General features: G+C 39.5%; 1 protein-coding gene across 3 annotated transcripts; it reads left to right on the top strand.

Moving 5' to 3' along the window:
- The first annotated feature begins 1141 nt into the window (after positions 1-1141).
- On the top strand, positions 1142-27110 carry TAF15 (TATA-box binding protein associated factor 15). 3 transcript variants are annotated; one of them, XM_063456685.1, is made up of 16 exons: positions 1142-1294; positions 9122-9164; positions 10581-10632; positions 11309-11399; positions 11578-11614; positions 11828-12270; positions 13673-13802; positions 18831-18865; positions 19781-19813; positions 20348-20454; positions 20897-21026; positions 21234-21338; positions 23825-23918; positions 24954-25036; positions 25507-25600; positions 26769-27110. In XM_063456685.1, the coding sequence occupies exons 1-16, from the start codon at positions 1285-1287 to the stop codon at positions 26806-26808; spliced, it is 1527 nt and encodes a 508-aa protein (XP_063312755.1). In that variant the 5' UTR covers positions 1142-1284; the 3' UTR covers positions 26809-27110. The 3 variants fall into 3 exon arrangements, with proteins under 3 accessions (XP_063312755.1, XP_063312761.1, XP_063312750.1); XM_063456691.1 differs by having other exon boundaries at positions 11515-11614; positions 13673-13697; XM_063456680.1 differs by having other exon boundaries at positions 11515-11614.
- The last annotated feature ends 555 nt before the right edge of the window (positions 27111-27665 follow it).

Here is a 27665-nt window from a genome sequence, read left to right as displayed (position 1 = left end):
CTAATTCGTGTCTTTAGTGGGCGAGACGTTTTCCCTATGTATTGTAAACCACAGGGACATATTAGCACATATATAACATCCACGGTGTTACATGTAATAAAATACTTAATTTCATATTCTTTTTTGGTATAAAAAGAAATAAATTTAAAAATTCTCCTATTTTTTCCAATTCTTATCTTACATATGTATGCAGTATGTTGCAGTAGGAGTTTCTGTTTGCAACATTAAAGATGTAATCAGCACAAGCGAGGAGACCCTCCCCACATAATTTCTGACGAACGCGGAAGTAAACGGAGGTTACCGTGGATGCTAGGATGCCCAACTGTTGGTTGCGTCTGAATGGAAGGGGAGGAGCCTATTACCGAACGGAAAAAAGGCGCAAAAAGGCTCTTATTTAAACTAAGAATGGACTGAATGGACTTGCACTTTGATAAAAGCTTCGGCTGAAACGCGTCAGTGTGTGGAGAGTGAGATTGCTGACCTTTATTTTTGCTCTGGAATAATAAACCTTTTACTAAGATCCTGCATCCTGGGTTTTTTAAAGAAAGGACGAGCAAGCAGTTAGCATTTGATTTCAGCTATCACTACACCAATCCATTCAACGTTCTTAGTCTGGGCCAGCTTTTATTTTAAGTGGCTCAGAAATATGATTTTAATTGAACATAGGGGTAACCAATTTGGCATTTTACTCTGTGTGTGCTCTCACCACTTCTACTATTTTATTTACAAACTCATAAATATTGTACCTGACCTTTGGAGTTTGTTAACGACAAATATAATAATAATAATGAGGATGATAATAATGACACAGCCAGTTCCCCTTTAAAAAAAAAAAAAATAATTAGTTGAAAGCAAGCTGTGGTGGAGCTCATGCCATATATTAGCACGGCATAGCAGGCTGAATGCAGTACTGCAAGCTACAATGAAACGTGTTCCGCTTTATTTGCTGTGACTCGCAGGCCATACTACTTCCAGGGCTGCGGCCTAGCTGGCCACCCGAGGTCATTACAATAAGCTGATCGCTCTTTATACTGGCCGCTTCTTGCGCATGCGTACCGCTGCCACACTGCCTCGCGTTGTCCCTCCCTCCCCCCTCCCCTGCACGCGCCTCTTTAACCCTGCGTCATCTCCGTGCGCGGCCTCTTTTGCCTTTAGAGTGAGCGTGCCTGCCTTCCTTCCGTCGCGCTCTGGTGACATCCTCGCCGTACACACACACTCGATAGATTTCCCCGCGCGCGGTGCCTACATTTTGTGCGAGGCTCGGTGATCTCTCTTGCCGCCATCATGTCCTCAGGTAAACGGGAATGTGGTAACTGCGGGGTATTCTCACTGGGGAGGGGGGGGTCCGCTGCCTGTCTGATCGCACTGACCGGGGCCTAGCAGCGCGGGAGGCGGTGACGCAGGAATATTAGAGGCAATGCGGGCGGGAGGGTCGGTCGTTATTACTGGCGGCCGGTACACTCACAGCTCGGACTGTGTGAACAGCTCGGAATGGCCGCCGCCCATTTGGTCGATTTTTATTTTTTGTATTCATTTAGATGGACGACACGTGCTATCTGCCCCATGCCGTATGTAGCGTTCAAATGCTGCAGGGCGAGGCTGGAGGCGGTTTGTAATCCCGAATCAGCTCGAGTTAGAATCTGAGGTGTATAGCAATACAGTGCATCCAGGATTAATATAACACGACAGTATGTAAGGGGGGCGATGCAGTTATGTAATCATGTCTGGTATCAGAATATTTTTGGCAGTAAACCGTGGTCAAACCTTATACTTTAAAACATAAAACTCATTACATTTTAAATATGCAATTTTTTAAATTTTATTTTTAAGGATTACTTTCCATTGGGCCACTGATTTATCACAGAGTCGGATGCTTTATATTAAACACTATTATTGTCTTAACACACCTCAATTTGCTTACCCTGGCTCTGTCTCCACCTCTACCAACCCCCCTCTAATGGGGGAATCTAATGTGCCTGTATGAGAAGTGCAACTTGCACATTAGACCTTCCCCATAGGGTGGCTTTAAATCAATGCTTTCCTATGGGGATTTTGAAGACACGTCCAGCTTTGTTTCACAGTTAAATCTGTGAAACAGGAGGTAGTGTCTCTAGTGGCTGACAAGACAACCACTAGAGGCCGTCTTAACACTGCATTGTAAACATCACCGTTTATCTAAAATGCATTTTTACATTTCTGAGTTAAGGTGACTGGGTCCCACACCATTTCGATGAGCTTAAGTGGTCTGGATGCCTATAGTGCCCCTTTAAGCCTGGCCCTTTTGGCATGAACGTGCTATTTTTCACCATTTTAAACAAGTGTGTATGTTGAAATGGTTGTCGTCGGGCTACTTAAATTAACATGGATTTTCAGTGTAGGATGCCTATTGTTCACTATAGTCTTTAGCCTTGCCGAACAACAATTTTTGCCTTATAAAAACATTGCCGAATATGCCACGTGCTAGTATTCACCATTTTCAGTACATAAGTGATATCTTTAAAGGATTAATCGCTGTTGGGACACAAATTGTAACAAGGCTTTACAACTAGTGGAATTCCCTCTATTAAAAACAATTGTTTTAAGCCTTGCCCAAGTATGTATGTATTTATGAAAATCTGACTCATGATGCTGGTACTGGTTTTCATAATTTTGAATAATATCAAAGGGTTAATTGCCGTTAAGCCACTAAATTTAACATGAATGTACAATGCATAGATCACCTATGACACACGTGGCGAAAGTAACCTCGCTACTGTTTTTTGGAGGGGCCTGTTTGCCTGCCTCATGACTATGGGCCATGCAAAAAGGCTCATAAAAGACCTTGTTCGTGCCTATTTGCTATCTTGTTCAGTAGATTGCATTCCCCTCCTATTCTAAAATTGTCCTGTTCGACCACCGCACGAACGAGGGACCACCCGGGAGCTAAAAGGGACACTATAGTCACCTGAACAACTTTAGCTTAATGAAGCAGTTTTGGTGTATAGAACATGCCCCTGCAGTCTCACTGCTCAATCCTCTGCCATTTAGGCGTTAAATCCCTTTGTTTATTAACCCTAGTCACACCTCCCTGCATGTGACTTGCACAGCCTTCCATAAACACTTCCTGTAAAGAGAGCCCTATTTAGGCTTTCTTTATTGCAAGTTCTGTTTAATTAGATTTTCTTATCCCCTGCTATGTTAATAGCTTGCTAGACCCTGCAAGAGCCTCCTGTATGTGATTAAAGTTCAATTTAGAGATTGAGCTACAATTATTTAAGGTAAATTACATCTGTTTGAAAGTGAAAACAGTTTTTTGTTTTTTTCTTTTTTCATGCAGGCTGTGTCAATCATAGCCAGGGGAGGTGTGGCTAGGGCTGCATAAACAGAAACAGTGATTTAACTCCTAAATGACAGTGACTTGAGCAGTGGAATTGCAGGGGAATCATCTATACACTAAAACTGCTTTATTTAGCTAAAGTAATTTAGGTGACTATAGTGTTCCTTTAACACCTTGGAATGGTTCTCACCGCAGTGTTCTAATTGTTTCTGGGTGGCCGCAATTACTATGGACAACCACGAGGTGGCAGCCATCATGAACGCAGGCCGCGGTGTTTGGGCATGAATCTCATGAAACTACAATTGGACACAAACTCCCGAACACTGCTGGACTTCCATCAACCCCTGCGTTCAGTTAAAACACTAGCTCCCTACTAAATCTAGTAAAATCTTACCTTTATTCCACGCTGCTGGCCCATAGGAAAGCATTGGATTGGCTGGCTGAGTCAATTCTGATGATGTCAGCCAAGGAGCAGGGCTGAAGCGGAACCAAACTCCACCCTGGCCAATCAGCATATCCGTATAAAAACGCAATGGATCGATGCATCTCTATGAGGACAGTTAAGTGTCTCCATGCAGTGGGTGGAGACATTGAATGTTAGTGCTGCACTGCCCCATGAAGCACTTCTAGTGCCATCTGAGGTGTGACCACTGGAGGTGTCCCTAAGCTGTAATGCAAATCCTGCCTTTTCTTTTCTGAAAATAGTGTTTACTGCAAAAAGCCTACAAGGACTGACTGCTCACCAGAACTGAATCAAGCTTTAGTTGTTGTTATGCTCAGTGTCCCTTTAAGCCTTTTGAAAACATCAGTTACCTGTTCATAAAGATTTAAAAAAAAAAAAATACAGATGGCAGGGTTGACAGCCTAAAACCAATTGTTTCACATACAAGAATACAAATTCAACGTTTATTTTATACAGGTTGTATTGCAATGAAACATAAGTTGTTCGTTTAATTTAAATTATAACTGGAGATGGTTTCAAATAGTAAACAAACTTCCACAAATAAGAAGCCAACTTAACCCTCATTGTTGCAAGTGGAAATTAAACTGATTTTGTCTAGGGATCGCTCCTTGACTAGTGAATTGAGTCTGCATGCTGTAAAACAGCATTTTTCATTGCCAACCATCCCTTGTAGAAGTGATAGAGTAAATCATGGTTGATCTGGCAATCTAAATATATTTAATCTGTATCTGTATTTTCTTTGAATATTTTGTCTTTTGGGTTTGTTTGAGAGCTGTAAATGATTGCAAAGCAGCATGTTACAAGCCTCCATTAAATCTAATAGGTTTCCTGCCCTATGCACTGGCCTTCCAGTACAAATAATCTTTAAAAACGTAGGTATCTGTATTGAGTTGGCTTATACCGTTTTAAACTAGCTCTTAATGATATTTTAGGTAACTTTAATTATAAGACCACAGAAAGTGCTGTGTGGGACCCTAGTGTTTAACCTAATGGGATACATTCTTAACTGTAGCTTTGCCTCATGGGTACACAGCCATCATTCTTGTAGGATCCATCTTCAGCACCTGGTGCTTTATCTATTAGGTGTCGCAAGAGTGAAAAGCGGAGGTTTAGATTGATCTCACAAGGTTACATACAGGATTATCCATAGAATTCTTGAAATACACAACAAAATGCCTATTCCCACAATTGTTTTTCATAAAAAGATGCACTTTAGCCTTTAAGTTTTCAGTCTTGTTCTTGACCCTTCTTTGTCTCAGTGCAATTCAAACAGTAAATATGATCACTTTTTAAAGCTTTATGTATGAAATAGGCAGGGCCACTTTAATAATAAAAAAAAGTTAAAGGAGGTTCAGAACATTAAAGGATCGCTATAGTGCCAGGAAAACATACTTGTCACCCTCTGGGTGGTCCTCCTGCCGGCTCTAGGGTGAGGAAAGGGTTAAATTCCTACCTTTTTCCAGCACCGGGCTCCCTTGGCGCTGGGGAATCTCCTCCCTCTTCTGCCGTCATCGGCTGAATGCGCATGCATGGCAAGACCCGCGTGCGCATTCAGCCAGTCTCATAGGAAAGCATTCTCAATGCTTTCCTATGGACACTGTCGTCTTCTCACTGAAAATCGGTGAGAAGCGCCTCCAGCGGCTGTCAATGAGACATCCACTAGAGGCTGGATTAACCCATTCGTAAACATAGTTTCTCTGAAACTGCTATGTTTATAGCAAGCATGGTTAAACCTAGATGGACCTGGCACCCAGACCACTTCATTAAGCTGAAGTGGTCTGGGTGCCTATAGTGGTCCTTTAACCCCTTAAGGACCAAACTTCTGGGAAAAAAAGGGAATCATGACATATCACACGTCGTGTGTCCTTAAGGGGTTAAACACACTCCATTTTTAAGTTTTACAGAGGCAGAGCAAATATAGCAGGTGTAAACATACAGTGTTTGAAGCTTTTGAGGTTAAGTAAATAAAACAGGTTTCATTTCTGCTCTATCCTTTTTTTTCTTTCAGTTTAGCCTAACATCCATCACATAATAATTTTGTGTAAAAATAAGTCATATTTTCTGAGAACAAAAATAAAAAACACAAGTTCACGTTACTTAGGCCTGTAGACAAATTAAAAGCAAATGGTAAAAAGCAACAGAAGAAATACACACATTAAAATGGTAATCTAATTATTAGAAACTTAAAGGGACACTTCACTATCCAAATACAATATAAGTAAAAATCACTGTTTAGTAGATATACTCAAATTAGGGCTCGACAAATCCCAGGTCGCCATGGAAATTTCGCCCTGGCACCTGGGATTTGCAGCCTTTTTAGCTAAAGCGGCTGATGGGGAAACATTGGAACCGGAACGGTTGCCCTGGGGAGCATGGAAGCGGCTGGCTCAGGTAGCATGTAGCTGAACTCCCTGGGCTGCATGGAGGCGGCTGCCCTGGGGATAATGGAAGCAGCAGTGATCTTACTGTGTCTCCTCTCTGCTTCCTCGCGCTGTCTAGTGTTACCGGAATAGGATGCAACTCCAACCCCGACATCACTACAGGGAGCAGAGAGGAGCCGCAGGTAGATTACTGCTCCCTCGCACACAGCAAGAGCAGCCCCACTGGACCCCAGGGAAGGTCTGCTCGGCTCTCCCAAAGGAAGGGAGGCTGGGTGGATTCAAATTAAAAATGTCAATGTATGGCATTGTGTTTGTCTGTCTGTTTAGTATCTGCCCCACACTGATAACATGAGAGGTGTTTTTACTCGCCTTTTTCCCCACACTGTGCTGGTTTCACCGTGGCTTGTCCTGCCTCCATGGCTGAGATCCAACAATCTTTATGGTCTTAGCTAAACCAATGCTTTCCCATAGGAAGGCATTGGGAGGATATTGCGCGTGATCTCTTTGAGTAAAATTCAGCACCTTAATGCCGTGTGTGGAGACGCTGCACACTGTGCAGCACTGACACAGGACTCTCTAGTGGCCGTCTGAGTGACTCACTAGAGATGTTACTAGGCAGCAATGTAAACACTGCCTTTTCTCTGAAAATCTAGCTTTTAGATTTAAAAGGCTATACTGACAGGCTATAGGCACCGAAACAACTAAATTAAACTGTAGTGTGGTTCTGGTGACTATAGTCTCTGTTAGACTTGTATATTGTAAATTAAGCATCGCTAGTTTTTAAAACAAAGCTGGCTCCTAGATTCCAAGCAAATTTGTCAAGCCCTGCTTCAAAGAACTTGCATGCATTTAATTATTATTATTTTTTTTTAATTGGGGGTAAATCTAAAAACGGCTTGCAAAACCGACCCCTTCTAACCCCGCCCAGAATTTATGCACCATTCCAATCAGACTTCCCAATGCATCTAAATGAAAAGTCCTTGCAAGGCAGGTAATCTGGGCAATTGCTGCCTCGTGAGTCTAGCTCCCGTGAGCTAACAAAACCAGGATGTAACAAAACCTGTTGTCTGCCTGAAAGCCAAGGGGGTGTAGCCAGGTTAATTTATAAAAGTGCAAGTTTCTATTGAAATCTGCAATTTTTGCCAAATGAAGAGGACACACTCCTTGACATGCAAAGCATTTCAACAAGCTAAAGTGCTTTAGAGGTCTGGAGTGTGCCTTTAAAGGGACATAAGATTGGCTTATAAAGCAGGGCAGTTGAAAGAATCAGTGAAAATTTGGAGGAAGATAGAGAGGCGAGCAAGGGGCTTTGTAAACAGAGTAGAGATTATTAGCAAGTGGAAGTCTGACAGCCAGGCCCCAACATTTCTATGATTTGGCATAGTTTAAAAGATCCTACCTTTATTGCAGTCTGCTGCTGGCTCTGCCCCTGATCTGCCTGCTTCTTAGCTGACATCAGAAGTGTTGATTTAAGCCAATCACAATGCTTTCACATGGGAAAGCATTGGATTGGCTGAGCTTGTTAAGGAAGCAGATCAGGAGTAGAGCCAGCACATGCCAAACACAGCCCTTGCCAATCAGCATCTCTCTGAATCAATGCATCTCTGTGAGGAAAGTTCTAGGTCTCCATGCAGAGGATGCAGACACTGCCCCAGGAAGCACCTCTAGCAACCATATGAGGAGTAGCCAGCGGAGGTACCCATAGCCTGTAATGTAAACACTGCTTTTTCTCTGGGGTAAAAAAACCTGGTGTTTACTGCAAAAAAACTAAAGGGTATGATTCTACTCGAACAAATACAATAAGCCAGGGCTTGACAAATTTGTTTAGAATCTAGGAGCCAGTTATTTTAAACTCATTTTTTTAAGTTTAAATATTAACAAGAAAAAAGCAAATCTTAAGAGACACCAGAACCACTACAGCTTAATGTAGTTCTAGTGTCCATAGCCTGTATCTACAGACCTGGCCACGAGAGTCCTTGGTCAGTCCTTGGACGTTTAGCGTCTCCACGCTCCTGTATGGAAACGCTGAATGTTTCCCCATAGAGATTCCTTGATTCAGTGCATCTCTGAGGAGATGCTGATTGGCACATTGTTTTGCTGCACATGCGCAAGACCAGCCATGGCGAAATGAGCACGGCGTGGGACAGAAGGCACTTTCAAGTGCGATTGGGGACACACACGCACGGCCCCGCCTCCCTACCTTTAGGAGAGCTGAGTGGATCTTTCCCTGGGGTCCAGTGGGGCTGCTATCTCTTCCTGCATGCGAGGGTGCAGTAATTTCCCTGCAGCTCCTCTGCTCGCTCTCTGTGGTGATGCCTACAATGCCACTGCGGGCAGCCGGCTCCCATGCCACCTCAGGTGGCTGCCTTAAAGGGCTGACATCCTGGACACCAGGGTGACTATTCTAGTCGCCATGGCGACCTTGCGCCTGGGATTTGTCGAGCCCTGCAATAAGCTGTGGTTTTGGTAATTATAGTGGCCTTTTAAAGTCTGCACAAAATGTGTTGATTGTTGAGATGCCTGTGCCTAGCTAGTCCTTCCACCAGTATTTCTCACTGCCATTTAGCATTCTAAACACTAACTAAGCTCATATTCTTTTTGGACCTCCAGCTCTCAAGACAGCCAATCTCCTCAGCTGCAGCTTTTGGAAGTCAGTGGTAGCTTGAGTGCAGTGCAGAAAGCTACTATATCGCCTTTAGCCAATAATTTCCACGCAAAGTTAGGCAAATATTGAAATCTGCTTCCAGTAGGGGAGAGATGCACACCATAGGATACTGTTCTAAGGTGCTGTGCACCAAAACCACTGCAATTAACTAGACTGGTTACGGTAAACTGCGCCCAGTCTTGGCACCTTCGTGTTAACAAATGATCTGATTTAGGACATAGAAACCTCAGAAAGTTCAGTTGATCGTGATTTAAATATTTTCCTGCAATGAAACTGTTTTGGTTTTTCTTTTTTAGATCCTGGCAGCTATGGAAACTATGGAGGTCAACCACAACAAAAGTATGTTTGTTTTCTAATCTGTCTCTTTAAGAGGTACTCATTGTAGTTTTAAAGGAACAACACTATAGGGTCTGGAACACAAACATGTATATAAAACTGGGATACAGCTAAATTCTAGACAACAAACAATACATAGTGATGTACAGTTATAAAAATGAAACAAGGCCGTTATTGGTTACACTCACATGATGTGAATTAAAGAAGTGCCTCGAAGCCCAAAATAGGGCTACAGTAGTCCACTCCCCATACTGGATACTCAGCAGTCACAGGAACTTGGACGGAGCCAGGAATCAGTTGAAAATGGAGTATCTTTTTAGGCACAAATCGCCTGATCTAAAAATGTATTAAAAGCAAATTATACCAAACTGGTCATTTTTTTTATTTTACCAGTTTGTTATACTTGCTTTTTGATAAATTTGTTTTTCTCCATCCATCACTTGATTTTTGGGTGGAGCACTGTTTATATAACAAAAACATGTATTCCTGACCCTATAATGTTAAAACCACCATCTGCCTCCCTAAATATAGTAGTCTTACTTGTATTTAAGTCTGCAGCTGCTGGCTTTGACCGGCCTGCATGCCTTGCATCAAGCATGTCAAATTCAAAGGTTAGCACGGACCAAATAAGGTTTAAGTTTATGTAGGCCGCAAAAAAACGTACATTTTCAATGAAACCTAGGTTTGTTTTGACAAGTACAGTATAAAAAAAGTCTCTCCTTCTATACTAAATCCCAGCATCTCCCTCTGCTAAACCCCCACCCATGTTTTAAAAAAAATTAGCCAACAAGCAGACTCCACTCACATTGCCGCTGCCGGTATGCAACTCAGGAGTCCAGCCTCTGATATACCCCCCAATGGCGCAGTCTGCACCCTGTGCCAAAGTGGATCCTCCCACTACTACTTGAAACCCTATTAATGTGGAACACTTTGACGTCACGTCTGAATGGGACATGTTGTTGCGTAATTACATGTCCTCAACTGTCCAGCCGCGGCCATCGCAACGCTGACACACACACACACACACACTGACTCGCTCCCTCCCTCACAGACTGGCTTGTTCATTTAATTTTTTGTTCCCTACCTTTGGGAGCTGATGTGTGGCATCTCTCTGGGGGTCTCCCTTCCTGCTCCCTTATGCTCGCAGTTTAGTGAAGCCGGATTGAGGTCCTATTCCGGCACCCGACATCACTACAGAGGGAGCAGTGCGGAGCAGGAAGACTGAGCTCCCTCGCTGCCGCCAGCGATCTATCTTCCCCGGCCGGGTAATTGTTAGCAGAGTAGGCACCTGCAATGTGGGGAGAGCAGGTGCCTACTCTTTGGCCTCAATCTAGAGTGTTTTTCTGTGACTAATGTCAGGTTGTCATTTTTGAAATTTGAGCAGTTTTGAGTTATTTATGTATCTGTTTATTTCCTCAGCTACTCTGGATATGGAAATCAGGGAGGCCAAAATGTAGGACAACCAGCTCAAGTAAGTGTTCACATTTTTCTGTCCTGCTTTTTATTGCAGTTTTGTTTCTTGATGATTTTTCGAGATGAAGGGTAAGAATGCCATAAAATGTCCTAGAAAAGGTACTTATCCTTCGATCATTTTGCATCCTTGCTACAGCTTTCCATAAGACAAATAAGTGGAATTTTAATTGTACCTACCATGGAGATAGGAATTTGAAAATGAAACCTTTTTTTTTTTTTTTTTTTTTAATGCAGTCAGTCACAGCCAAGTGAGGTGTGGCTACGGCTGCATTAACAGAAACAAAAGTGATTTTAACTCCTAAATGGCAGAGAATTGAGCAGTGAAACTGCAAAGGCGTACTATTTAATTAAGCTAAAGTTGTTTTGGTCATTAATTGGATAATCGTCCTGAAGTACCTTTGCTACCTATATGCAATTATAATCTAATATCATCATTATTGCCTTTTATATAGCAGCAACAGATTCCGTTGCGCTTAACAATATTATGAGAGGGAGGAATTTAACTATAAACAGGACAACTACAATAAAACTTACAGGAATGATAGGTTGAACAGGACCCTGCTCATATTAGCTTACAGTCTATAATATACAGTGTTGGTTGTATTCTGCTTCCTAGTTATATACAACTGATGTTTTCTCTCCCCACCCCTCATTTTCCTTTTTTCTTCTTCTAGGATTACTCTAGTTATGGGCAGACAGCGGAGCCATCATCCTATGGACAGAGCTATGGAGGTTACAGTTCTGGCTATGGACAAAGTCAGTCAGGTGAATTTGCCTAAATCTCTGGGGTTCTCTTTGTCTTGCATATTTTCTGTGCAGTTGCTTCCCAAAAGCCCTTTATAAACACACATTTTGAAAGTCTTTTTTTTTTTTTTTTAAGGTTACGGACAGCCCTCTCAGTGGCAAGGTAGCTCTTCGTATGATGGCCAACAACCTTTTGCAGGCTATGAACAACAAAGCAAAGACTCTTCTAGAGGAGGGTAAGGCACTTTTTTATTAATACCTTGTGTCAAAAAAGTGTGTATATACACATACTGAGCTGAAAATGTATATATCTTGTATATAATCTTTCAGAAGGATAGCAATATACAGCTGCAGGGATTTGCTCACCAAATGCTGTATTAATCTATATTATTTTTTTTTACGATGCATTTCTTTTTCTTTATCTTCCTTTTTTTTTTTTTTTAAACCAGGTTAAGCAGCAAAACACCCTCCACTGATACTCGATCAGATAGCAGTGGGCTGCCACTTCAGCAGCAAGAGCCCTGTGATCCACCGGGATTTGACCAGAAGGAACGACCGGGTTTTGGACAGCAGCCAGGCCCCTATGATCAGCAGGGATATGGCCAGAAGGAGCGATTGGGTTACGGGCAGCACCAACAAGGGTCCTTTGATCAACCAGGATATGTCCAGAAGGAAAGATCAGGTCTAGGGCAGCAGCCAGGTTCCCTTGAACAGGGTTATGGCCAGAAGGAGCGACCAGGATATGGACCGCAGCAGGGGTCCTATGATCAACAAGGATATGGCCAGAAGGAGCGATCAAGTTATGGGCAGCAGCAAGGATCCTATGATCAGCCTGGCTATGGGCAGCAACCGTCTCTCCACTCAAGAAAAGAAGAATATAGCCATTCTCAAGGTATATCCAAACTGCTGTAGTTTAACCCCTTAAGGACACATGACATGTGTGACTTGTCATGATTACCTTTTATTCCAGCAGTTTGGTCCTTAAGGGGTTAAAGGGACACTAGTCACCAGAACAACTTCAGCTTTTTGTATTTGTTCTGGTGAGTAGAATCATTTCCTTCAATCTTTTCAGAAAAAATGCAGTGTTTACATTCAGCCTAGGGATACGTTCACTGGCCACTCCTCCATATGGCTACTACAGGTGCCTTCTGGGGCAGTGCAGCACTTCCTTTCAGTGTTTCCACAGTCTGCATGGAGACACTGAACATTCCTTTTAGAGATGCATTGATTCAATAGATCTGAGGAGATGCTGATAGGCAAGGGCTGTGTTTTATTTGTGCTGGCTCTGTCCCTGATCTGCCTCCTTGGCAGTCTCAGCCAATCCTACTAGAAATGGAAAGCATTGTGATTGGCTCACATCACTTCTGATATCAGGCATGCAGGCAGGTCAAAGGCAGCAGCTGCAGATTTGAACAAAAGATTTTACAATACAGCACTGCCATTCAGTGTCTCCACCCACTGCATGAAGACACTGAACGTTCCTCCTAGAGTAGCATTGATTCGACGCATCTCTGAGGAGATGCTGATTGGCCAGGGCTTTGTTTGGCTTGTGCTGGATCTGCCTCCTCGATAGTCTCTGCCAATGCAATGCTTTTCTATGGAAAAGCATTGTGATTGGCTTCTGTTCAACGCTTCTGATGATTTCAAACAAGGAAAGGAGATCAGGCACAGAGACAGCAGTAGCAGACTGTAGTAATAGTAATATTCTACTAAATTTAGGGGAATCAAGGGGCTCGATGGTGTTTTTAACACTATAGGGTCAGGAATACATGTTTGTGTTCCTGACCCTTTAGTGTCCTTGAAGGACTTTCTTTGCAGCAGACTGTATTAGCAGTTTAAGGTATACTGTGAGTCCATTCACATTTAATCTTCAAATCATAATGTTATGTGTCAGACAAATGGACAGCTTTTCTGTGTGAAGTTGGGTGATTTTTATTTTAACATTACAAATCTTTCTTGGATACACTTACAAGACAACGATCGGACTTTAATATTTTTACCTGTGTTCAGATCCAAGAAGCGGCGAAGCCAATCAGTTATTTGGATCAGTGGCCATGTTGGGTTGGTTGACATGCAGTACAGTGGCCTGGCATTGCATGATGGCCATTTTGCTTTTAGTTGTCAAAAAGTTTGTATATTTGAGATATATATATGTATGTGTGTGTGTGTGTATGTATGTTTGGGGTATATCTGCTACCTTCTTTTCTACTTGATATATTTGTAATTGGTTTCTACATCCTGACTTGAAGCTGTATTTTAATGTTTTTTTTTTTTGTTTGTTTTTTCTTCTTCAGATGACAGTCGTCGGGACTCAAGCAGGTATGGTGATAATAGCAGAGGTTACAGTGAGTCACAGAGTTTTGGAGGTGGCCGAAGTCGTGGGGGTTTTGACTCAGATCGAAGGGGCAATTCAGAGGGTCTGAGGTGAGCAGGCACTACTTTATTTATTTATTTTCTTTTTTTTAACATCCGTGTCCTAATAGATAATTGTAATGTGTGTGTAAACCGTTTCATGTAATATATTAGAAAGGGATTATGTTTAGGGCAGCTATTGCATTTGTTGGTCTACTTAAACAAGTTTCTGTTTAAGAGGATTGTATATAAAATGCTCAGTACAGGTTGTAACAAACTCCTTGCAGGAATGCAAGTATAATAAACTGTAATATAATTTTTGAAGTTGTTCCAACCTACTTTTAACCATAATAAGGTTTAAACAGTCTCTAGATTTAGTCATTCACTAAAAATAAATTGGTATTCTCCCACACACTGCTGAGACAAGAAGTGTGGCACACCTTTTTTAATTGTAATCCTCCATTTGAGAATTGTGTTAAATGACCCACGTGTCTGGTGCTTTGAAGGGATTTCTTTCCCTGTTTGAGACCATAATATATTGCCCCAGTCATCCCAAATTCTTTGTGGGAATTGCCTTAAGAAAAACTTCATAAAGTGCTTTTTATATGGGATACTCCTAATCTATAAAGCTCTTAAGCAAGCTGAAGTGCTTGTGTGTCTAATTGTCCCCCTGTGGGTTACCCCAACCAAAGCCTGTGTTTTAATAAAACCTCTTGGATCTCATGCCGAGGCAACAAAGTTATCCCTGCAGCCTGATTTTTTTTTTTTTTTTTTTAGCCTTCTGCGATGTCACTCCCCTCAATGCAGGGAGAGGGATATCCTGGATATAGGGGGCCATGCTACCATCTTTAGCATTAGTAACCAGGAGTCTGGTTTGGCTAATGATTCTACTGGAGGTGGACTTGCATCTCTGGCAGCAAAACAAAATATCTCTGTACTCTGTACACACAGACTCCAAGCACCCATGACCACTTCAAAACGCTGAAGTGGTCATAATGCTTGGAGTAACTCTTTAATGTAAGACTTCACCCAGGGACTCTGACACTCAAAACTACTTCATTGACATGAATTAATTTGAGGGATGAAAGTAAGACAACCTGTTCTTTACTTTAAAGTTGTGTACAAAAATGTGCAGGAAAACACCACAAATCATTCTTGCCCTGTGAATATTCCTTTTGCAACAAATTCATGGTCACTGACACTGCTTCTTTCGTAGCTTTATTTGGTGGGATTGCTGAGCTTGTGTATATCACCATAAGTTCACATGTAATGTATCATTCAAGGGAATGTAAAAAAATAAACATGCCCAGTGCCATTAGTGGTATCACAGGGTGGTCATGACAGGTGAACTATAAAGGTTTCAAACTCAGAAATGTAAAAATGAGATCTAAAGGGAATCTGCATGGTTGAGGTTTTAACGCTGTAGAATGTAGCATTAGCAAACTTTTTTTTTTTTTTTTAGTTGCTATTCATTTTTATTAACTTGTCTCCTGTGCAATGGTTGTTTTGTGGTTAAACTGGCACAAATACATTCTTAACCTGGGCATATACACAGCTGGCAATAAAGCAGTGTGTCATAGACATCACTTGTTTCATGTCTGTTTAGCTTGTTTTGACCCAGGTGGATTATCAAGGTTCTAAGAATCTCTACTGTGCATCCAGGAAAACTTTACGTTTTTAAGCCTTTTTAACAGGAGACTGGTAAATGGAAATCTTTCCTCCTTAAAGAGTTATTTTTCAATCTTATCAGTGTCCATGGTTCCGGAAACTATTTAGTCTTTTTGGGGAATGTTACTTAAAAATACAAGCAAAATGAGTACTACGTATCTGACTTCTAAGTGTACATTGGCTAGGAGAGCTAACATGGAGGCTAAATTGGAGAGTTCTACACAGGTCAAAATGCATAGCTTTATCTTTAACTGTGATACATGCCTGCAGTTTTGAGTTTGTTGAGTTTGGCACCTTCCTTTAACTTGTCATTTTGCATTTAATATGGTTTGACAACTTACCTGGGTCTCGCTGAGCAGCTACATACCCTGCTTCTTGTATTCTCGTTTAGGATAATCTGGTTAGCTACCCAGAATTGAGCAGGGTGGTGGTGGACTGTGATCATGGCTGAGAACACTAGTCACTTTAATTGAGGGCTGGAAATTCTATTGGCTCTCCTGGTATTAAGCCCTGTACCACTGTGCTCAGCTCAATGCGGAGAGCTTCCAACTTTCATGGAGGTGTTGAATTGTATCTGGCACATTTTAGTGGTTATGGTGCTTGGAATGCTTGGAAAAAAGTATTTAACATTTACTGTATAAACAGTTTCTATTAACTGATGTACAATATCAAAACCTGTTATATACGTATATTGTGTAAACTGTAAGTATTTAAAATAGTGCAGAAAACTCCTAACTGAGAAATCACCCTCAAAAGCCTCTCTCTGAAACATGTCAGTTGATTGCCACTGAATCCTTTATTTAAAAAAAAGTGTTACTATTTAGTTAGGATTTTCCTGCACTATATTTTTAATTGTATCCATTTTAAGACATACTGTGTCTCTGCATATGCTAAAGGTATATAAGATGTTTCTATATATCATTTAATCAATTGATTTATTATATAGAAGCGCACAGCTCCAAATGAATATGAAGCCAAAGCTGATGTTGAACCCCCAGTTTAACCCCTTAAGGACACAAGTTCTGGAATAAAAGGGTCATGATGAAAATAATTTCATGTGTCCTTAAAGAGTTTATACTAATGTAAATATTATAAAAATAAAATCAACTGCCAAAAATCCCTGCCCCTGAATGGCCTTATTTACGAATTCTCACGAACCTCTCACGAATTCTCACGAACCTCTCACCTTCTCACGAATTCTCTGCATTGTTCTGCAGTACCCCAATAATGACGGCCTTCTTTCTTAATTGTCACTATCCCTTCCATAATTTTAATGAGTGAGCAGGCACTAACCCAGAAATTCCTAAACGGTATAGGGTTTTTAAATGTGTTCTTCAGCTTTAGGAAGAAACAGATGTTTCTACCATCACAATTTCAAGACATGTTAGTTTTGTGTGGGTTGTTTTGTTTGGTGGTTTTTTTTTTTTGCCCTTCCATGAACAAGCATACTAGCAGTTACATGTGCATTTTGCTGGTGAACTAATGTTTAATGACATTGTTGCACTGACCTGTTTATCCTCCTTTACAAATGTACATAAAATGCTTTCAAGAAAGACTGCATTTGCTATATGTGTATACTGTTTAGGAATGCACTGGGTCCCAATGTCTTGTATAACTGGACATTCCAGTACAGGGTGTACCAGAGGTAAGTATTTACTTGCAGAAACTATGCATGTGGCTTCACACAATGTGATATCATACTCAGGTTTGCAGGGAATATGATTTGAGAACACTGGCTGCTAGGTTATGTGAACTGTGGCCTCCATACTGCGTGTGGTCATTAGAAAAAAGTTTGAACAGCTTTTGGCCAACAGTGGTTGACTGCCCTCATCGGAACATATCTGAATTTAAGTGACATACGTCCCTTTAACATCTTAAAATGTTTTTTAGCATTTCAAGTTTCCTACAGAATTCATACACCATAGTCAATGGGACACAACTACAACTGTTTTATTTTCGCACAAGTTCTTAAAAATGGCCACCACTTCTTACTGTTAACCTCCATAAATTCTATAGCATTCATCTAGCTATATTGAGTTTGATGCTCTGTAACACAGTTCCATAGTACTATATGTGCAATTTTAACAAACCCCTGAAAGATTGGCGGCTTGGTTTACTCATTCTGGTTTTGCAATCCAGTTTCTTTTAAAACACATGTAAGTGAGGAAGAAGCAAAGTGCAAACATTCACTTCACGCTGCCCACTGGTTAAGAGAAGATCTCAGGAATGTTTTCATATAACCAGATTGGCTGCCAAACTGTGACAAATCCATGAGCAAGCTATAAACAAATGTCAAAAGCCCTCTTGACAATAAGTTATGACGTGTGACTCTTTCAATACTATACGATTTTCTGAAAGCATTGGCTAAATCAAATATGGTTGCTAGGTATATATTATGCACACTGGGAAAAATCTATCCTTATAAAAGCCAGGGTTTAACCAAAAAAATGGTTTTCCTGCTCATTATGTATCTTTCACATTTTTGTTTTGAAATTTGGTTTATTTTTATTTTAACTGAAGGTGTGTTTCAATTGGATTGTTGTGAATTTATTTTCATATTTTAGTTGCACCACCAACATAATTTAGTTTAGTGGAGTGGTTTTGGTGTGTATATTATGTCCCTACAGTCTACCTGCTCAACTCCCTGCCATTTATGAGTGAAATCACTTTGTTTATGCAGTCCTAGTTACAACTCCCTGCATGTGATGTACAGTTTTCACATTTCCTGTAAAGAGATTAATTTTGTATTTCTTGCTGTAATAGCCTGCAGGAGCCTCCTGTGTAGGACTAAAATTAAATTAATAAATGTCTAAAGTAAACACTGTCCGATCTGATTTGAAAATTAAACAATTTTTTTTTTTTTTTTTTCATGAAAGCTGTGTCCGTTACAGCAAGGGGAGATTTGGCCAGGACTATATAAACAGAAGCAAAATTGTTTTAACTCATCAAATGACTGCAGATAACTGCAGGGGCATGATCTATACACAAACTGCTTCACGGTTTTGGTGCTGAGAATATCCCTTTAAGGAAATCAGTTACCCTGAGTAGGCACAGAACTGTGCAACAATACCTTGTGCAATCCTAAGAGCTGTGAAGCCATACTGATCCCAAGTATATTCACGTTTTACTTTGATATATATATATATATATATAATAAAAAAAATTCCTCCCACTTAACTATACTATAACTATATTATGTGCATACTGAAATGTAATGAACGACTAAGGTAGGTTGAGTTTTGGTTAAAAATAAATACATTTGGATTTAACTTTAAGGGATACTATGGACTACTGCAGTGAGTGATCACTTGTTCTTTCGGGGAATCTATGGGGAACTGCTCTGGTTATGACACCTAATTAGGATATCTAAGCTCAACAGCCCTAAGTAATCAAGGGGGCAAAAAAATCATGTCTCCGCTTTTTCCTCCGCAGCGGTGGTGACCGAGGTGGCTTCAAAAATTTTGGTGGTAAGTGTCAGAGCCTAGATCGTTTCCATCGAAATCCTGTCGCATTGAACAGGACTCCCAGCTTCTTGTTTCAGGCCAGTAATATGCTCTGCTCCGTGTGTAACTATACATTTTAAAAGGACAGTCTCCATGTCTGAGTGGCGTTCTGTGGTTAAAAACAGGTGAGAGAATCTGCTCCAAGCCATGTCCTTTCTTATGGATGAAACCCACTCGCTGTGGAATATCATTGACGTGTCTGCTTACCAGGTTTCAATTTAAAGAGTTTGTTGAAGGTGATCTTGCTGGAGTCTGGAAAAGCTGCATGTATTTTGCAGAGACAGCTTTCACATTGGCTTTTATCATGTGATACTTCATTCTTTTATATACATATATTTTTATTTTATTTTACTCTTGTGGAGCTTAATTTCATTGGGTTATCAGCATTCTGGTCTTCTGCTTCCTCAATTGGTCCATAGCTTTTCTACTTAAAGAAACATGGGCATGTTCCCAAGATTTATTTATTTTTGTTCTTGTTTTTTTGTGTACTCCCTTAATTAATAAGTTTAAGTTCTGGACAGATCACTGACCACACTCTCATTTTAAATGATTAGAAGTAAAATATGTATACATATGTAATGTTGCCTGATTTCTAAAGTAACAAGGCAATTGGTTAACACTTTGGAGTGTTCAATGCAATATAGCCATGTGTTTTATATCCTTCCCACTTATGTTTTAGTATTCTAATCTGTTTAGTATTGGAGGAAGCCAATAGCTCCTACTGGTCTTGGCTCACCCAATTTTGAATAATTAAACTTTACATTTGCATGACATTACACTTTTAAAAAACTTATTTTTTCAAAATATGTGTAATTATTATTTTTTTTTTTTTTTTGCATTACTCTAATCCGCATCCTTTTTTTTTCAAATCTTTTATAGGTCCTAGAGACTCTGGGAGCAAGCCAGATCATGGTGAGAGCCAAAGAAATATAATTCAGCTATTTTCTTAAATGATGCTCTAAATATTTAGAATGTAATTGCAATATTGAGCCATCGAGTCACATCCATTGGAGACTTAGAACTAAACATATCTCTAATTGTTGATTATTGTTCCACAATGATAATGCAAGTAGTATCTATTACATCATATTCCCTCCTATTGCCGCATGTGGATTTTGTGACACATGGCAAGTGTGCAGTGATCAATTTGCCACTCTCAGAGCTGAAAGCTTCTGCTTAACAGCTTGCATTTGGCCTTCCTGAACTATGTTGCAAATAGTGGAGGTGGTAGCAGCGCAAGTTAGCTCCCAGGTAAGAACTTAAACCAGTTTATAATGGTTTGACTACTTAAAATAGGTGGATCACACAGCACTCCTGGCTCTATAACCACTACAGTTCCCAACATGTTCCTTTAAGTCCAGTTTGACAGGGCAAATTAGAGATTCACAGTTCAAGGTTTCATATGCGAAGACCTATAAGTGTAATATTCATATTTCTTTATTACAGATGGTGAAGACAACTCCGACAATAACACCATATTTGTCCAGGGTTTAACTGAGGATGCAACACCTGAGCAGGTGGCTGACTATTTCAAACAGATTGGTATTATAAAGGTAAGAGTGAAGTTAATTACTCGGTCTAATATATTTTTCATCAGGTGTTATAGGTTTCCAAATAATACTTCTTCTGCCATTCCCTATTAATTTGGTTGTTGATATGGTCCCGATAGCTTATATTACGGACTGCCTTGTGTTTCAAAATTCTTGTTAATTTTATGTTTAAGGAAGCCTGCCAATGAGGTTAAATGTCATTGATGTGTTATCGTTATTGAAGATACAAGCCATGTGCATGGGAGTGCTTGTATCCTTCATAGTATCTTACAATTTAAATTTTGTATTTTTAATTATGCTGGATAGGTTAAATACAAATAAAGGATTATGTATACATATTTAAATAGCTGTAATTAAAATCATAATTATCCTTCTGAAGTTGTTGCCTTTCACAATTGCACTTGCTTTTATTGCATTTTTAAGGCTGCTTTTAATCCCTTTCCAGACCAATAAGAAGACCGGCAAACCAATGATAAACATTTACACTGACAAAGAAACTGGCAAATCCAAGGGAGAGGCCACAGTGTCATTTGATGACCCTCCTTCAGCCAAAGCAGCCATTACTTGGTTTGATGGTGAGTAATATTTACATTGACTATTGAGGATTCTGACAACTTGGCATTTCTCTTTGAATACTGTAAAATGAGTCCATCGTTGTTATGCCATGGATGCAGCCTGTTAACGTATAGACGATACATTTTGTTTACATCAGAACAACTAAAGGTAATAGTTAAAGTTTTGATATAGGTTTGAAAGAATAATAATTTTTATCCATTTTGTAGGAAAAGATTTTCTTGGAAAAAATATTAAGGTCTCCTTTGCTACTCGGAGGCCTGAATTCCTGAGAGGTGGTGCATCTAGTGCATCTGGTGGAAGACGGGGTGGTGGTGAGTATGTTTTACCCCTTAAGGACACCGCTACAGAAGCTTGTCTTACCCTTAAGGACACAATCAGTTTTTGCTGTTTGTGTTCAACTGCATCTTGCATCTCTCTCATTTATTGTACCAACACATATAATATACAATTTTTTTAGCCGACAAAAAGGGCTTTAATTTGATGCGACATATACATATATAAATTTTCATTTATTACAAAAATGGGTAAAAACACTCCCTCCTCCAGCCAAGTTTTGGCAATAACGTGTACAAATGTCCAAAAAAAGGAAAAGTAATTAAAAATTAATTTGTGTCTTGGTTTAGAGTACATAATGTGTAGGGTTTCAGTTTATTGTGAAAGTTACACGACAAACTACAAGGACTAAAATAAAATTTCAATGTGAAACTATTTTACAAGTTATGTTTGTCTTGGAAGTTTAATACCCATCACACAAAACAAAATTGCCACACAATTGTACATATTTATATAAAGTAGACATCAGCCTATTTACCCAAGGTTATTTTGACACTTTTTACGTAGCTATTTCACCGCCAATTTCTGCTAAATATTGGAGTCAAATTGTGGGGGGGGGGTTTGGTTCTTGACACACAAACTTATAACAAAGAACTTCTCATGTGTATTTTGTAAAGCTGGTGCCTGCACAGAAACCCATATTGTGTTCAGCTACATCTGCTGTGTATAACAATACCCCCATTGTATGCATTTGCCACTATTATGTGAAGCTACAATGCCATAACAGGAGACAATGTTATTTCAGTTTCTATAGTTAACATTTTCATAGATGGTCATATGTCTGATTTAGTGGCATTATAACAGGTTGAATGTTCAAATAACCCCACAAAGGCCTTCCATTTGAGAAAGCAGACACTCCAGGGTATCTTATTAGGCATATTATACCTTAACTTGTCACCATTTTTTGACCAATTTATTTCAAATTTTGTGGTGAGAATTTTTTTTTTTAACATACATGCTGCATTTTTTGTGGGTATTTCGTACATTTGATAAGTGCCACTGTCATAAATTTCCCCCAAGTATGCTCTGTTACATCTTTTGAATAAAACAATATGCCCAATGTATGACCTAGACACCATTTTGTAAAGTTACAGTGCTGTAAAAGAGATCCAGATTTTGAAGTGTGAATTTTCATAGTTTTGATGGGTCAGTGTTCTATTTTGAAATATTTTGGCAGGCTGCTTATTCCAACTACCCCAAAAGGCATACTATTTCTTAGACACCCGAGGGTATTTCAAAAGGCATATTTTGAACCTTAGCGTGGGATAATTTTTCCACAAGGTTGTATAAAGTGTAGTGGTAATAAGCATTTTTTTTGCCTTTTTGACACACACTGAGTTTGTACTGTATATTTTGCAAACCTTGTGTGCTACAGCTTTATAATACTTCATATGTTGCTCACCTATGTTAGGTGTTAAAACCACCATCTAGCCCCCCTGGCCCCTCATGCCTCCATAAATATAGTAAAAAATCTTACAAGCCGTAACTCTGCATGCTGTTAGACTCAGAAAAAACAGTCTGCTAACATCATCAGAAGTGGTAGCCTGGTCCAATCACAGTGCTTCCCCATAGGATTGTCTGAGACTGACAAAGAGGCAGATCAGGGGCAGAGCCATCATAATTCAAACACAGCCCTGGGCAATCAGCATTGAATTGAATCAATGAATCCCTATGAGGAAAGTTCAGTGTCTGCATGCAGAGGGAGGAGATACTAAATGTTTGGATGCATTTTAGGCAGTCATGACCCAGGAAGGATCTCGAACAGCCATCTAAGGCAGTGTTTCCCAACCCAGTCCTCAAGGCACACCTACCAGTCCAGGATTTAAGGATTACCCAGTTTTGTCTAAGGTGTTTTTAGAAAAAAAAGAAAAAACACCTTAGACAAAACTGGGTAATCCTTAAATCCATGACTGGTAGGTGTGCCTTGAGGACTGGGTTGGGAAACACTGATCTAAGGAGTGGCCAGTGAAGTTATCACTAGGCTGTAATGTAAACACTCCTTTTTCTCTGAAAAGACAGTGTTTACAGCAAAAAGTCTTAAGGTAATGATTCTACTCACCAGAACAAATTCAATAAGCTGTAGTTAGTTGTTCTGGTGACTAGTGTCCCTTTAATATTTTTCTAATGGGAAACAATGTTGAGTACCCTGAAACGTTATGTTGAAACTTTGAAATAAATAAACAACCTGTATGACTGGCAAACCATTTCAACTTTACATAGGCACCATAGTCTGTCATGCCAAAACTCGATCTGTACCGTGACGTGGTATTGCCATTTTTGTAAATCACATTGGACTAGCACACAAACAATTTAACAGTTTCTCTTTGGATTCTGGCTTGTAAATGTGATTTAGAAGGCTCTCATGTGTTAGTGACGTTAATAGTAGAATGTATGAAAAGCTTGCATCTTCCATTCTAAAAAAAATATATATTTTTTTTTTATTTTTTTATTTTTTTTAAACTAGGTTCTCGAGGTGGTGGAGGCTATGGAGGGGGTCGTGGCTCTTTCAGAGGTGGTAGCGGAGCGCCACAAAACGGTGACTGGCTGTGCCCAAATCCGTGAGTGTCTAAACCAGCATTTTTATGTGAACTTTCCCATGTTCCAGTGCTAAAATATCTAAAGATTACCATATTTCACCGCATAATAGTTGCACCCTGGTTTTTCAGTTAAAAAATTGGTTCAAATTCAATTAGTCACGTAACAGTCGCATAATTGTTCATTGATGTTTTTGTTGAGACATTCTTATTCTTAAAGGAACATTATAGTCGCCTAAACAACTTTAGCTTAATGAGGCAGTTTTTGTGTGTAGATCATGCCCCTCATGTTTCACTGCTGAATTCACTGACATTTAGGAGTTAAATCACTTTGTTTGTTTTTGCAGCTCTTGTCACACCTCCCCTGGCTCTGACACAGCCTGCATGAAATAAAATAAAAAAAATGGTTTCACTTTCAATCAGATGTAATTTACCTTAAACAATTGTATCTTTCTCTGTAAATTGAACTTTAATCACATACGTGAGGCACTTGCAATAAAGGAAGGATACATTGTAGATTACTCTTTACAGGAAGTGTTTAGGGAGGCTGTGCAAGTCACATGCAGGGAGGTGTGACTAGGGTTTATAAACAGTGATTTAACTCCTTAATGGCAGAGAATTGAGCTGTGAGACTGCCGGGGCCTTTTTTCGATGCACCAAAACTGCTTCATTAAGCTAAAGTTGTTTTTGTGACTATATAGTGCCACTTTAAAAACTGATGGCTAACATCCTACTGATCTTACACTGAAGAGAGGGTTTATTACTTATCAGTTTATTGTGTTTTAGTACATTTTATCTATTTAATGCATCGAGAAATTACAGGAGAATAGGGATCATGATCAGAGATATGTAATGCATTAGACAATTTGCCATTTTATGTTATTAGCAACTATGTTATCAACTGTTAAAAGAACCAAATAAAGCTTTGCATCTATCATACCGCAAAAAAAAGCTTTGCATAATGGTTGCTCCCCCATTTTTAATGAAAGGAATTAAGTATAAAATCTGCCACCATTATGTGGTGAAATACAGTATTTAAAAAAAATAATTTAATTTCAGATCATGTGGAAATGTCAACTTTGCTAGAAGAGACTCGTGTAATCAGTGCAGTGAACCAAGACCAGAAGACTCCCGAGGCGGTGGTTAGTTGTCACTCTTTACATATAATCACTTTTCCATTATTGGCTGCCTCTTTTTAGGCGTGTAAAATATGTAGACCTGCATTCTGTAGTTTTGTGATTGTTCATTTGTAATTTTGGAGGCATGTTGCCAGATGATAATTTTGAAGCAGTCTTCAAAGTTGTTTTTTCGTTTTTTCTTTTCTTAAAATGAATAGGAGGCGGGGAGGTCTGTACTTCTCCCATTGCTCAAAATGAAATAATTTTAAGCAATTTAAAATATTTACTTGTAACAATTTAGTTGCAACTTTAAAAAAAATATATATACATTTTTATTGAACTCGTGCAGTAATTAAGGCACGACTCTCTGCGCTTTTTATATTTTATTTATTTATATATATATATATATATATATATATATATATACACACACTATACTTGGTAAAATTGTTTAGAAATATAGATTTTTGTGTAAAATAAAAATTTTTTTGCAGATCGTGGAAGAGGTGGCTATGGAGGAGATAGAGGATTCAGAGGACGTGGAAGAGGAGGCGATAGAGGCGGGTATGGCGGAAAGATGGGAGGCCGGTAAGGAAATTTGAAGAATAACTCCATTATTGTAACTTTAAATGTTTTACGCTGCAGTGTTTATCCTTATATTGACCATGTTAAACATATATGTATGATAACCGCTTATAAGGCAGTCAAATATATAATTTGTCATAAAGGTAAATGATAACTACTTTCTTTTGGGGTGTGTTACTTGCTATAACTTGCTCCATCTCTGCCACTTCTGGAGAGTCTGTAGGTGTTTAACTCTTTGAGCACTGCTGCTACCCACTTTCTGTAAAGACTGACTCTGGATGGGGACAATTCCCCAAGTAGTTTCTTACACATCTAATTTAAATTATATCCATATTGTAAAAGCAACACTCTCAAAGCACCAAAAGATAAGCTTAATGAAGGGGAGTAGGGGGGTTTGTGTAAAGATCATGTCTATGGTGCCTCTGCTTAGTTATAGTTGCTATTTTTGTGGTAAATTACTGTTTATGCAGCTTTAACCACAATTCTCTTGACTGTAACTCACACAATCCCTCTACACATCTTCTTAAAAATATTTTTTTTTAGCTTCTTATTGCTGTTTGTTTCCACATTATCACCTGCTCTGTTAATAGCTAGGTAGAGCCTGCAGCAGCCGCCTGTATGTGCAGTTCAATTGAAAATGCTAGCTTTAGTGTAATTTTAGTAATGACAAAAGGTGAGTGTTTTGCACATCTTTCTTTACTGAAATCCATTGCAGCAAAGAAAAAACTATATAGAACCAATAAAAGTGTACATTAAGTGAAGTAACCTGAAAGGAACATTATAGTCACAATTTTTTTTTTTAAGCTTAATTTAAACGTTTTTGTGTATAGAATTTTCACCAATCAATTTACTGCCATTTAGGAGGTAATTCACTTTTGTTTCAGTTTATGTGGCCCTAGACGCACCTTTTCTGACTGCAACTCCTAAATGGCAGAGAATAGAGCAGTGAGACTGCAGGGGCATGAGCTATAAACCTTAAACTAAAGTTGTTTTGGTGACTGTCTCTTTAAGCACATCCTCTTTATATAAACACTCAGTTCTATATGATCTGAATGAAAATTCACTTTCCTCCCCCCTCCCCCTCCCCCATTTTTCATGGAGACTGTGTTTCATAGCCAGAGGATGCATATTATAAAATATTTTCGAATTTACTTTTCCTTTTCTTTTACAGAAATGACTTTAGAGGTGACCAGCGTAATCGGCCTTACTGAACTGAATATCATCTCATCGTGTCACCTCCTCCTTGTTTGCAAGTGACCCTATAGGCTTAGGATTGTGTCAGAGGATTCTTACTTGATTTTCTTTGTTTTGACTTTCCCTCCTCCCCAAAATGTGATATATATTTTTTGTTTTGTTATTATAATTTTTTTTTTTTTTAATTATAGCAAACCCTTTGCAGTTTAACGAATTTACTGATTTTTGTCCACAATTTCTTCAATTTGATCTAAATCAGAATATGAAATATTGCCAAAATACATGTTTTTGTAATACAATAAACACAACTTTGTTTTTATTTGTATATGTTTATTTTTGTCTTAATCTACAATGTGTGCCTGGACTGATCTTAAAGGGTTACACCAATCCAAAAAAAACAGTGTCTTCTAATAAAATAGTTTTCGGTTAGAGTAACGTTGTTATGCCTCCCTTTTAAAAATGAATAAAACTAAAACATGGCACAGTTCCACTGCTAAGGCAGAGTTCTTCTGGCAGCCTGATCCTGTTCCTCTGCTGGTGTCACACCCACTTTATGTAGGGTATGGATGTGCACAGGAGAGGACATGGATGGCATGGGAGGGGGGGGCGCGCATGCTACACGTGCTGACAACAGTTATCCAGTATGTATAGAACTGACACTAATAAGCCCTTGAGTTAACGCCCCAATGATTGTGCCAAAAGTGAATTTTCTCCGCTGGCAGTAAAGTTGTTAAACTTTTTGCAGGTCTTCATAGGAAAAGGTTGCACATACAGATTTCATGCACCATGACCACTTCAAATCACTGTAGTGGTCATGGTGCTTAGAGTAACCCCTTAACTGTGCTTAACCCCTTAAGGACCAAACTTCTGGAAT

Source organism: Pelobates fuscus, chromosome 1 (assembly GCF_036172605.1).
Source record: "Pelobates fuscus isolate aPelFus1 chromosome 1, aPelFus1.pri, whole genome shotgun sequence".
NCBI lineage: Eukaryota > Metazoa > Chordata > Amphibia > Anura > Pelobatidae > Pelobates > Pelobates fuscus.
The sequence above is the reverse complement of the archived record's forward strand: the minus strand, read 5'-3'. Positions and strand labels throughout refer to the sequence as shown.

Coding starts and splice junctions, on each gene's coding strand:
- TAF15 (XM_063456680.1), top strand. Junction 11,400..11,514: donor CTATGGACAAAGTCAGTCAG/GTGAATTTGCCT, acceptor TTTTTTTTTAAG/GTTACGGACAGCCCTCTCAG. Junction 18,866..19,780: donor TGGCTTCAAAAATTTTGGTG/GTAAGTGTCAGA, acceptor AATCTTTTATAG/GTCCTAGAGACTCTGGGAGC.